Source organism: Pelodiscus sinensis, chromosome 31 (genome assembly GCF_052426305.1).
Source record: "Pelodiscus sinensis isolate ZL-2025 chromosome 31, ASM5242630v1, whole genome shotgun sequence".
In the NCBI taxonomy this organism is placed as follows: Eukaryota; Metazoa; Chordata; order Testudines; family Trionychidae; genus Pelodiscus; species Pelodiscus sinensis.
In genome coordinates this window covers 3,461,554-3,473,792 of record NC_143082.1, presented here as the reverse complement: position 1 = coordinate 3,473,792, position 12,239 = coordinate 3,461,554, and the positions used below count along the sequence as shown (strand labels likewise).

The window sequence follows — 12,239 nt, the reverse complement described above, 5'->3', positions numbered from 1 at the left end:
CAGCCATTCTTGCAGGTTCTTGTACCACCGTACTCCACCCCTGCCACCTCATAAAAAAGCCAGAGCTGAGAGGGCCAGAAATGTCAAGAGAAATCAGCATCCACCATCTGGCCTAGATCATGACAAGAACTCGGGGCATTGGGCGTTGAGCTGTCTCAAAAATCTGGCTCCCACGCTGGAGGCTGAACACTTGAAAAATCTGGCCCTGGTTTCTTTGGAAAAATTTGCCCCAAAGAGAGTCAAGTTGGGCATCCAAAATCATTTAGAGAAAGACTCCATCCAAAGCTCCCAAAGCACCATCTTATCTACATAAGGTGAGAGACTATTTAAAATCCTTCTGTCTTGGTGAATGTGGGAGCATTTATGGCAAGTTACTAAACATCTTGGTCTGCACTCAGCCCCCCTGCAACTGCTCAGACTTCACCACTCACCTCCAAGACCTACAGAGAGGTCACACCCATCTTCCCAAGTCAAGAAAGTGACCGTTGAGTGAAGGGATGCGTGAAATTTGAACGCAGCCTATTGCGGGTCATTTTTTTCTGTTTTGCAACTGCCTGAGGAACTGTCCACCAAGTGTTAACAGTCTGTGCCCCACTTTACACTGTTCAGCAGTCTAATTCTATCCAGCAAAGAGCTGCAGGCTGTACAAACTAGCCACCCCAAACAGAAAAAGATACAGTATATTCTACAATTTATTCATGTAATTATCCGAAGGGATATGAGATTAACTGGGGGCTCCTGTGAAAGAGGAATTTTGGTAATAGAAATGCAGAGTGGGGCTTCTGTAGGTTTTACAGCAGGGAAAACTATGGCACATAGTTGCCTGCCGTGGGCCAGTGGCAGAGCAAGGAATTTAACCCCATTCTGACCCCCAGCCTGCACAGTGGAGAGCATTGCTTCACCTCGGTGACAATGTTTCTCTCAGCAGCTACACAGGGCAGATGTCCATTTGGCATGGCCCGGGACCTGACTGTGTGTGAAGATTCAGGTTTTTCAGATACAACCCAGCTTTGTAAAGAGAAGGGATTTCTCCCAGCATGCTCTATTGCATCAAGTCAGATAATTCTGAGAAACAAGTTAGCCAAACTTGGACATCCAGTGAAAGGAGAGAGGAACCACGGCTGAGAGAGACTGGATTCCCCTTGTGTTGAGACAGACAGCCTTTCCCACACAACTCCAGAATTTACACTCAAGGAGAAAGCAAGCAAGACAGCTCCATGCACCAAGCAGCCAATCCAGCATCACAAATCCACTGACTTTTGTTACGTGACAGTCCACTGCACAGAAGTTTCACTCATGTCACTGTCTTCTAACCCCCTACAATACAAATGCACAACTGGTGAAGACAGATGGTCTATTACTGGGCCTGTCTCTTCGATCCATTACTGCAAGCAGAGCAGAAGACGACCTTCTCCCACATTCTTGAATTTGAAAACCAGCTAGCTGATTCGGGAGCGAGTTGTAGTGAACATTAAGTAAGAATCCAGGAGTCAACCTGAAGAGCTACACTCAGATCCTGTGTCACAGCAGCAGCCCCTGGATTGTGACTTCAACTTGAGGAATAAAATTATACAACACAGTCATTCTTCCAATGTAGTAAAATTAAGGCTGTTGTGGAGGTGATTGGTGCCTCCTCCCTGCTGGATTTATTTGCCAACAGTGAAAGACTGAAGTCCAGTGATTGCTCTGCCCAGGATGAGCGCATGGATGTCATGCGTGCCTGCAGGGCAAAGAGAAACAGGAATAAAGATCTCACTGCGTGACCTTCAGGATAATGGGAAATCATGATACACAGGCTGTGGTTCAGTGCCAGGAAACGGCAGCTCTAGAGCTGCCACAGTCAGATTTTGGCTCCTTTGTTGGTTTACCTCATAACTGCCAGGAGTGAATGTGGATCCCTGTGTCAGGGAACAGACCCCACACCTTCCCCCCCCCCCCAGCAGTGCTTTTGTAGCACGAAACCCAGGCAACTAGAAATGGTAAACTGAAAACTAGTGAAAGAGGAACTAATACAAGGCCTTGGCTATGTGAGAAAATACACCATTTCAGCCATGCCAGTCAAGTTAAAGTGGTACAACCACCATTCCCCGTGTGACACAGCTGTAGTGGTGTAACTCATCAGTGTAGTTCCTAACCTATGGGAAATGGAATAGTCCATACCCATAAAAAGCAGCCTTATTCCCCTTGTGTCAAGGCCTCACTCGGGTTGTACTTGTGCAACTACATCTGTAAATGAAAGTCTCCTCTGGCCCCGACAAACACCAGTGCCTGCAGATAGATCAGGTGTAAGTCAGAGGGATGAACATGAGCCAAGATTATCCCTCAGACAGCGGCTGGGGGTTGCTTCCCTCGGAAGGTGACGAGAGGCTATATCAGCGACGAGCAAAGCAAATCACCAAAATGCAGCCAGCTCTGGAAAACATTGCAGCATACTGCAATGGCAAATGAGACAGCAGGGCAGGACGTGAAGGCCCCATGCAGCGCAGGGACACTGGATTGGAGGGGAGAAGCTCTTCACTGAGGCCTGCCATGCTCCCTGAAGCACAGCACCCCCCTAGCATCCCACTCTCTAACCATACTCCAAAGGAGGTGGGAAGTCCCAAGACTCTCCCTGGCATTTGATACAAGGGAGCGTGTGGGGGAAGGGGGCAGATTTACCTTCATAGGTGTTCACGGCCTCCAGGTTCATGACGTGCCGGATGACATGGTATTCGTCGGCGATGCCATTGCCTCCCAGCATGTCCCGGGCCTGGCGGGCAATATCCAGCGCTTTGCCGCAGGAGTTCCGCTTCAGCATGGAGATCGCCTCGGGGGCGGCCCTGCAGCGACAGCAGTGATCACTGGGACTGAGGCGGAAGGACGAGGCCCTGGTGGACCCAGGGTTTGTGCCACGTTGGCACCAAGCAGAGACCCAGCACCCTTGTTTCGCACTGGGCAAACCTAGCAGCTGAGTCAAGGGGAATGGCTGATTTCTAATCTACTCATGTAGGCTGGATCCAAACTAGTGCTCCTACAAGTGGCCCATCCCCATCTGCATGAGCCAGCCTAACTTGGCGCTGAAATCGGAGCCAGTGCACCCTAGAAGGAAAACACACTGCGCCCCCAGTCCCCTCACCTGAGCTGGATCAAAGCCAGGGCACTCCGGAAGGGTAAGGCCCCGGATCCCATACCCCAGACTTGGGCTAGACCAACCCCTAGCTTTTCAGTCTGATTAGTTTTGAAAGGCAGGTACATACTTGTCTTCATCCTTTAATCTCCCCAGCTGCAGGCAGGCCTGTAAGCCAATGGTGATCTCAGTGAGCATATCAGCCAGCTTCTTCTGGACCAGCTGGTTCCGAGCCAGTGGCACCCCAAACTGTATCCTAGGGGAGGACAGCTTAGTCAGGAAACCAAGGAGCAACAGTCACTTAAAACTCCTGGGGCAGATCCACCTCTGGTGACTGCCTTCACTTGGGATGGGGCATTGTAATAGATGTAGTAAAGTAGCATCCAAAAGCCCCACCCCAAATCCCAGAGCTATCTTTACCCATACACAGAAAATGCAGTTGTGCAAGGCACCCCAAAATCTGGGGTATCACTGAGTCTTAATGTCCACCTCCCCTCCCCCCTCTTATTCCTGGTCTAACCCCACTGTGCTGGGCGCTGCCTAGACAGAGTGAGAGAGGCTCACACAGTGGGAGGGGAAACCAGCGAAGCAGAGTTCCATTGGACACTCTACAACAGAAAGTTCTTCACAGAGCTAAACAGCTTCACGTGCCCCATGTAATCGGGTAGTGATTGGACAGGACAGAGCTAACAAGCCCCATGGGAGCCCTTCACTGCTGGACTCGGCTGTGTTCTCTCACAGCTAACTGTTGGCTTTCTCCCCCGTGGGCTAGGGAAGGGGGCCAGGAGTCTGGGAGGGGACTGGAGTCTAGTTGGTTAGTTAGAGCAAGTGGGGTGGGATGTTGGGGCACCAGGAGTCAGGACTCCTGGGTCCCCTTCCCGGCTGGCTCTGCTACGGAGCCACTGCACAACCTTGGTTGAGTCACTTCATGTCTCTCCCTCAGTTTCCCCTCCTGCCAAGGACCCTCCCCTGGGTGCCATCAGGTCTGAGTTGATCAGTGCCTTTAAAAAGGAGGCAGACAGGGATCCTACATAGGGCTTCCACCCACTCCAGGCGCAGAGTTCTCCCCCTCCCCCACCTGGTCATTACCTGTCCAAGACATACTGCCTGGCTGTCTCCAAGCAGAATTCAGCAGCTCCGAGCGCCCCCCAGGCTATGCCATACCTGGCGTTGTTTAGACAGCCAAATGGACCCTGGCAGGACACAAGACAGTGCCTTGATCATTAACCTCCAGGCAATATTGCCAAACGAGCACATGCCCTCCGCTTCCACCAGCCCCCTGTATAAACAGGTCCATGGGTTACTGGCTTCTGCGCCATTGCCTCTCTCTGCCCAGAGGGATTTGGGTCCCCATTTCTAGGGGCAAGCCAACTGGCATCAATCATCACTGGGAAGGACTGAGCTGTTCAGCCGTGGATCCCTGGATGGTGGAGGCGGTTTTATACAGCACTCTCTTACCCCCTGCTGAGGCCCAGCCCAGCAACAGCTGCTTTCATCAACTGCACAGCAACCACGCTCGAGGCAGGAAGTGAAGAATGAAGGTCTCATTTTGGGAAGCTGAAGGGGGGCAGATCTGGCCAGGACACCTGGATTAGCCCGGCTTGTTTTAAAAGCCATTCCCCTGCAGTACAGTGCCCCTAGCACTCCACTGGAGTCAGCAGTGGCTCAATGGGGAAAGTGCCCTCTGCAAGCCCCTGCTCCCGACAGCAGCTGGAGTCTCTCCTCCAGCTCCAGCCGGTGACCCCAGCCATCCCTGCTTAGCCTGCGAGATCAAGGGGGACCCAAGAATCGGCTGCGGGGGGAAGAGGAGGCTGGACTTACCATGAGCCCAGAGACATGTGGCAGCAGGTTCTCCTCAGGCACCTCCACGTCCTCCATCAGGATCATGCCGGTGGTGGAGGCCCGCAGGGAGAACTTGCCTTCGATCTTGGGTGTCGACAGGCCCTTCATTCCCCTCTCCAGGAGGAAGCCCCGGATCCTCCCGTCCTCACACACGGCCCACACCACACAGACATCCGCCAGAGGGGAGTTGGTGATCCTGAGAGGAGACGTGGGACCCAGCTCATCTCAGAGCCCCCCCCCCCCCCCCCCCCCCCAAGGAGGCAGGATGGTACCAGCCAAACAGAGTGAACAAGGCACCGAGGGGCACGAAGCATCAACCAGCAACGCGGTAGCAGAGCCAGGGATAAAACCCAGGCGTCCTGGCTCCCAGCCCTCCTCCCTGGAGAGGCCCAGGATTGGCTGAGCCATGGGCCGAGGTTATCAGGGTGCAGCAGTTGGGAGGCTCGCCAGGTTCTGGGGCCCACAGTGGATCTGGTCTCGGGGCAGGTGGTGGAGATGAACCAAGGGCTTGGAGTGCGGGTGGCTGCCGAGGGCCACGAGCAGGGCTAGTTGCTAGAACCAGGTTCTGTCTCACCAGGTCTTGGAGCCGTTGAGCACGTAGGTCTTGCTGGCTGGGTGGTAGCGAGCCCTGGTCTCCATGCCCCCAGGGTCACTGCCATGGTTGGGCTCCGTCAGCCCAAAGCAGCCCAGCAGCTCCCCTGTGGCTGAGGACAATGAAGGGTAGTGGGCTTGGGCAGGAGCCACTGGCCTGACCTTCACCCCAGGTCCCAGCCCCCATTCCCACCAGTTCCCATCCCCACCCTGTCCCAGGACACCTTCCCCCCACAGCCTGACTGTCCCTCCCTCACCTCCCATCCCTGCATCCTCATCCCCAGGGCTCGACAAGTTATGGAAAACCCTACTCGCCAGACAAAAAAGGGACTCGCCACCCTCCCCCCTCCAAAAAAAAGTTTTTTAATGGCATAAATTCCTAATAAGAAAGAACAGTAATTACTAATACGTTCTTAATAAATATCACCCAAGTTATTAATAAATATCTTATAAACTTCTGCCTTTTCCCTCTGCTGCCAGGTCTCCTCCCCTTGCTCCATCAGCTTCCCCGGTGCCTGCTGCCCCCAACCCCTCACCCTCCTCTGCTGTCCTGACTCCTGCCCTTCTCGCTGCCCTCAGCCTTCCTGAGACTTGCCTCCCTCTGCCAGCCCTTCTCTCCTCGCTGTGCCCACTCCTCCAGTAGCCCCACTCTGATCAAGTGAACTACCCCTCCTCATCCCCTCTCCTAACGCCTCCCTCTACACACCTGCCCTGCCTCTCTCCTCTGATGCTGGTCCCTCCCCTGCAGGTGTCTGCCCTTCTGCTTCACCCCCAGAATCTCCTGACACCTGCACCCTCCTGGTGCCTCCCCCTTCCCTCACTGCCCCTGCCCCCTTTTTCCCTGATACCCACCCCCTCAGCACCCTCTTCCCCCATTCCCCTCATGCCCCTGTGCCCTCACATGCCTTGCTCCATGCCCACCCCTTCTTTCAAGTCTTCTCCCAGCACCTCCCCCTCCTCCCTCTAGCCCCCAGTGCCCTTACCCTCTCCTCTCCCAGCATCACCCTGTCCCCCCCCTCCCACTGACACCTCCCCTCCTGCCCTTTTCCTCATTGTCTGCACTTGGCCCCTTGGGATTTGTCTCTCCTGCACTCCTGTCTCTTGGTGCCTTCTCCTTTCTTCTTCTTCTGACCTCCTCCCTTCTCCTCCCCTCAGCACAAGCCCCTTCCCCATATTTTCCCCCTCCCCTCCCCACAGCCCAGCCCAGCCACTTCCCCTCCCCCAGGGCCATGCAAAACATTCCCCCCCCCCTTTTTGTTGTTGTCCTTTACACATTTGCATTTTGCAATGGTTTTTTTTTTGGTTTGTTTTAATTTTTGTCCCAGCATTTTAGCCCTATAAATAGCAAATAGCATTTTCATTCATTTTTTTCCATAAAGGCAAAGGCGCTTCAAGTGAACTCCCCTTTTCATGCACTGCTGGGTCACAGCAGCCTTTTCCTTGCCCTGTCCAGCCCCCCACTATGGACAAGCACCCTTCACTCCCAACCCACAGGGGAAACAGGGTGCAGGGACAGCACAGAGCCAGAGGGGTGCAGGGAACAGTGGGGGGGAGGGGCGGGGGGGCGCAGGGAACAGGAGGCACAGAGGCAGAGGGACACAGGGATCAGGGGAGCAGTGTGTGTGGTGGAGGCATGGGGAATAGGATGCAGGGAATGGGAGGGGCAGAGGGATCAGGGTCTAGGGGCAGTGCAGGGAATGGGCGACACAGAGCTGGGGGGAGGGAGAGCAGGGATCAGGGGGTGTCGGGTGCAAGGGCAGCGCAGAGCCAGAGGGCGAGCAGGGGATCCAGGCTGCAGGGGCGGTGTGGTGAATGGGTGGCGGGAGCAGCGAGCCAGGCAGTTGGCAGGGAGCGGTCTCTTGCTGGCGAGGGGTTGGGGCCATGGCAGAACTGGAGCCAGTGGGGCAGGGCCTGGCTCCGCCACGCGCCGCAGCCAGCTGCTGGAGACATGCAGCCAGAGCCGAGCTACTGTGGCCCTTTAAAATCGGCGGGGCCACGTCACGGAGCATTGTCGCAGTTCCCCCTCCCTGGCAGCGCTCTGCTCCTCCGCCGGCTGGCGGATTGGATGGGGTCATGCCGCTCGTAGTGTGGGCTTCGGCCAGCCCGTTTCAACGGCCCACCAGGCCAGTCCACCACGGGTGAGCAGGCGAGTGTATTTGTCGAGCCCTGCTCATCCCAATGGACCCTGTGCTGCAAGGGCCCAGCCCTGGGCTACCCGTCCCGCTCCCAGCAGCCCTTCCCCCTCCTGCCAACCCCGTTCCGTCCAGGTGACCCAGCAGAGCTGGCCAGACAGCAGGGGGCCGGCTACCAGCGCTGGGGCCAGCAGCCTCCCGCGTGGATGCACACTCTGCTCTAGCCAGCGAGAGCCCCAGCTCTGCCACTCACTCACCCAGACGGGGCAGGTACTTCTGCTTCTGCTGCTCCGTGCCGTAGGCGTTGATGGGGTGCATCACCAGGGACGACTGGACGCTCAGGACTGAACGGTAGCTGCTGTCCACGCGCTCGATCTCCCGAGCCAGCAGCCCGTAGGCCACATACGTGGTGCCGGCACAGCCATAACCTGAGGCGGGTGCAGAACGTGGATGGAACACGATCATCAGCACCAGTGGTCCAGACTCTGCCCCAGAACCCCTCCCCACCCCAGGAGAGCTGGGAAGCGGCTTTCCTCAGCACACCCCACCCTGAGCACCAAGGGCTGGCGGGGGCTCCTGCGTCCACCCTGCAGGGCTGAGAGGTGCCAGTGAAGGGCACCGTGTGCGCGGGGGGGTAGTTCATGGGCACCTGCTGCCTTCCCAAACAGAGCCACGGGCTGCATCGCCTGGGCACAAGGCCACAGGGCTAGAGAACGAGCCCCTAGGAACGCGAGGGGGGGGGGGATTCAGCACGGCTGTGTGGCCCTTTCCTGGACCCCCAGGGCTGGTGCAATTCCTCCCCACAGGGCAGGAGATGTTGTGCCTCCCACAGCCACAAGGCATGGGGCAGAGGTGGATGAGGCCAAGCCAGGAGGGGGCATGACTGGAGGGGCAAGTCAAAGAAGTGGGGCAGAAACTAGCCCAGAGGGGGCGTGGCTGGAGAAAGTCAGAGGGAAGGGGTGTGTGGCCACTACATAGCCCCAAGTGCACATGGTGCCCTCTGGCAGGCTGCTGCTGTCCCTCACACCCGGTGAGATCCCTCCCCCCGACATGCCAGCCCTTCCCTCCACGGTCCTCAAAATCAGATCCACACCTTGCCCTGGCCAGTGACCTTCTCAGTGGGAGACCGGGCAGCAGCACTGCCGGAGGGGAATCCCTCCCAGGGCCAGCTCACCTTTGATGGTGGATCCCAGGACTCCCAGCTCCCCCAGCTCCGACACGATGTCCCGGTGAAAGACTGGAAGGAGACAAGAGTGTCTGTGAGTCAAAGGGCAGAGCGGCCTCCCCCCTTCCCCAGCGAGTGCCAGCCACTCAGCCCAACTGGCTCTCCCCGTAGCAGCACGCGATCCCTACAGTGCATTAAACCTGCAATCCCCTCCCCCAAATGCATTGGATTCAGGCCTCTGAGGGGCACCACAGACCTACGGGCAGCTTCGGGCCAGATTCTGACCTGGGTTCCCCAGAGTCACCCACTGACTTTAAAAGAAGAACAGTCAGAAGAACAGCAGAATCTGGGTCTGGAAGTCACCCCCAGGCACCTCCGGTTTGCATGCAGCCATGGCACAGCGCCACCTGGTAGGGGCATCTCTGGGACGGGTGGGTCTGCGCACAGAGCGGACGCAATCAGATGGCCCAGGATGCTGTGCCATCACCCTGCTAGCACTGCAGCCAGCCTCTCAACCCCAGCCAGCTTCCTGGGGTGGAGGCACAGACTTTTGGAACAGCCAGGTTCTATTCCCGGCGGTGGCTTTCAGGCACCTTCATTCCGATTGGCCATGACAATTCGTGGCATCAGCTTCTCCTGGCAGTAGGTGCGGAAGGAATCCTGGATCATGATCTCCTCCTGGGTCAGCTGCTTCTCCAGCTGCAGGGGATCACGCCAGTCAAACTGGGCTCTGGGGGCTGGAGGAAGACAGCCAGAGCTGGATACACACCTAACAGGTCAACCCCTCCCCTGCCCCACCCACTGGGAGAAGAGGGGAAGTGCCTGGCCAGATACCTCATCTGCTCAAGCCAGAGGCAGGTCACAAACGGGAACATTACTCCCAAAAGTCAAGAGTGATGGGTATCACACTGGGGAGGGGAGCCCAGGGTTGGAGCAGCAGGTCAGGTCTGGGGGGCATTGTCAGAGCTGGGGGGGATAGCAGGGTGAGGAGTAAGAGGCCGTTGTGCATGGAATCATTCATTAAAGTGGATTCCTGCCCAGCCCTCACTGGGATTTAAGTGTTAATGTGCACCTAGTTCAATCCAAAACCCCTGATCTGCGGGCCCTGGGAACCCCTCGTTTTAAACCTCCCCCAGCGCTCCCTTCTGGCTAGTGCACTTCCTGCTGCTGGATTTGTAAAGACGCTCCGATCCTGTTGTCTTCAGTTTCTGCAGCTGTCCCAGGGGAAACAAGCCCTTTCTCATCGGGGCGGTTACCTTTCAGGGTCTTCTCTTGGGGTTTCGTTTCCTTTTCTGGAAAAGCAGACAAGAAGCCAGGCAGGTGGGTTATTTTATCCCTGCTCTGCTGAGGACGTGAGAGTGCAAACCAAGAATCACTGGCCCTGTGCCACGCTGGAGGAATCCCCTTGGAGGTTCTTGGCCCTGCAGAGTTACTGCTAGGGATGCCGAGGTGGGGCTGTGACAGACTCTGATCCTCCATGGAAGGGGGTCCATGGTGGAGGGGGCACGTACTCCCCCCAGGGCTCCAGTCCCTCCCCCTTGTTTTTTTAAAATAATATTCATTCCAGGGGGCCTTGCTCAGGGGCGTTGGGAGAGGCTGCACCTGCTTCTACTCACCCTTCTGTGCTGCGGCAGTGCCCTGGGGCCGGATGGCACCTACCCCCGCCATGCGGCAGCGGCTGCATCTTAGCAGCCGGGTCGTGGTGAGTCTCAGAGCCATCTGGGTCTGCTACTAGCTGGGAAGGGAAAGGAGAGAGGCTGCTTAGGGCAACTGATAAATCAGTCACACCGGGGAGCTAGACCAGATCCTTTAAGCCCATCTCCGGAGGTGTCACTTGGATGTTGTCATGTGATTCCGTCTACACGATCAGGGCGGCTATTTAATTACATCCCACAGCCGTGCTAAGGGGTAGGAATTGCCCAAACCCCCTGGTTCTCTGAGCCAAGCCCCACCACTAGTGCACAGTGAACCCTAGTGGTTAGAGCAGAGGGCTGGGAGCCAGGACTCCTGGGTTCTACCCACAGCTCTGGAAGGGGAATGGGGGTTAGGGGTGGGGGGCACGGTGGTGTAAACTGTTGTGCAGTCAAGCCTGGCACTGAGGCTACGCTGCCAGCTCCCCAGATCCCTCTCCCACTCCAGCTGCCGGCAAAGGGAGGAGACCCAGGTAGCACCCAGCACCGGGGGGGGGGGGGGGGGGGAGACCAGACCTACCCCAAGGCACAACAGAGGGTTAACAATGCGCCCCAGGGGGCCCCCGCCAGTTGCATTCAGACAGGGGGGATTGTCCCTGGATCCCTCCCCCGCACAGCTCAACTCACCTGGAGCAGGGGGCGGTTCTGTAACTGTCCAAGGAGCAACAAAGTAGCCCTGTGGCGTGACGTCAGCAGGAAGGGGCGGGGCGGGGCGACATCTTGAGTGTGGCGGAAGAGGAGAGCGAGATTAACCCCTTGGTGTCCCTCTGGCTCCCCCTCGAGGGAGAGGGGAGGCGAGCCACACACAGCTACCGCGGGGCGAGCCAATATTGCGCGCAGCAGACGGCGTCGTGCGCGCTTGCCCGTGCTGCATAGCAGAGGGGACTCATAGGGGACTCCAGTGCAGGCTGCAGGCAACCCGGGGGGGGGGGGGGTGAATCATCCGCGTGTCCAGCAAATTGCAATTCTGCGGGCCTGCCACGGGAGCTGCGTGCAACTCCACGGCGCGTGCAGCGCAGCCTTTGCAAACACGCAGGGGAGAAATGCCTGGCTGCAACCGTGCCCATGCAACTCCTGGGCCAGGCAGAATCTGCAAACGCGGGGGGGGGGGGACTCGCGCATGCCTGCCACATCCGCCCCGCCCGCTTGCAACAGCCGCTTGCCCCGAGGGGTGCGCGCTGCATGTGTGTGCAACATCTGCGGGCTGCCAACAGCCGCTTGCAACCGCTGGAGCGCAGGGCCTGCTGCCTGCGGAGCAGAGATTTGGGGTCACAAACCAGGGGGAAGCGCTGAGCGGGGCTGAGGGAGGGAGCCAAGGGGTGGGGGCGTGACTGACAAGCCTCCATCCCTGATTGGCCGCCGAGAGGGGGCGTGCGAAGGATGTTGCACAAGGGGAAACGCGGGGGAGGCCGACCACGTGGGGCAAAACCAGCCCCTCTCTCAGCGTGCGCTACCCCCCCGCAGGGCGGGGTTTGGCCAGCAGGGGGCAGCACTGACCATGGGTTGCTGCCCCCCCACGGCCTGGCCGCCAGCCCCTTTGAGATGCTTGTGCTGGGTAGGAGCAAAGCAGGACAAAAGGGTGGGGAGTGGGTTAGGGTGCCCCTCACTCCCGACCTGCAGCCCCAGCCCTGGGCTCCCCCCATCCCACAGAGCTCCGACAATGCAGCTTGAGGAAGGGGCCCGGGAGGCTCCTGGGGTGGGAGAGGAGAGTT

The 12,239-nt window shown here is 57.8% G+C and overlaps 1 protein-coding gene across 2 annotated transcripts; it reads right to left on the bottom strand.

Moving 5' to 3' along the window:
- Positions 1 to 674: 674 nt before the first annotated feature.
- On the bottom strand, positions 675 to 11,365 carry GCDH (glutaryl-CoA dehydrogenase). 2 transcript variants are annotated; one of them, XM_075902376.2, is made up of 12 exons: positions 11,155 to 11,365; positions 10,453 to 10,571; positions 10,093 to 10,128; positions 9,430 to 9,573; positions 8,846 to 8,908; positions 7,929 to 8,099; positions 5,523 to 5,652; positions 4,928 to 5,144; positions 4,196 to 4,299; positions 3,237 to 3,362; positions 2,659 to 2,819; positions 675 to 1,720 (listed from the first exon to the last, which is right to left on the bottom strand). In XM_075902376.2, exons 2-12 carry the CDS (start codon positions 10,553 to 10,555, stop codon positions 1,647 to 1,649), a joined length of 1,329 nt encoding a protein of 442 aa, XP_075758491.2. In that variant the 5' UTR covers positions 10,556 to 10,571; positions 11,155 to 11,365; the 3' UTR covers positions 675 to 1,646. The 2 variants fall into 2 exon arrangements, with proteins under 2 accessions (XP_075758491.2, XP_089630925.1); XM_089774799.1 differs by lacking the exon at positions 11,155 to 11,365 and adding an exon at positions 11,048 to 11,150.
- Positions 11,366 to 12,239: the final 874 nt, after the last annotated feature.

Coding starts and splice junctions, on each gene's coding strand:
- GCDH (XM_075902376.2), bottom strand. CDS start 10,555: ATGGCTCTGAGACTCACCACGACCCGGCTGCTAAGATGCAGCCGCTGC. Junction 4,300..4,927: donor CACATGTCTCTGGGCTCATG/GTAAGTCCAGCC, acceptor GTGTCCTGCCAG/GGTCCATTTGGCTGTCTAAA. Junction 2,820..3,236: donor AGATTAAAGGATGAAGACAA/GTATGTACCTGC, acceptor CTGTCGCTGCAG/GGCCGCCCCCGAGGCGATCT.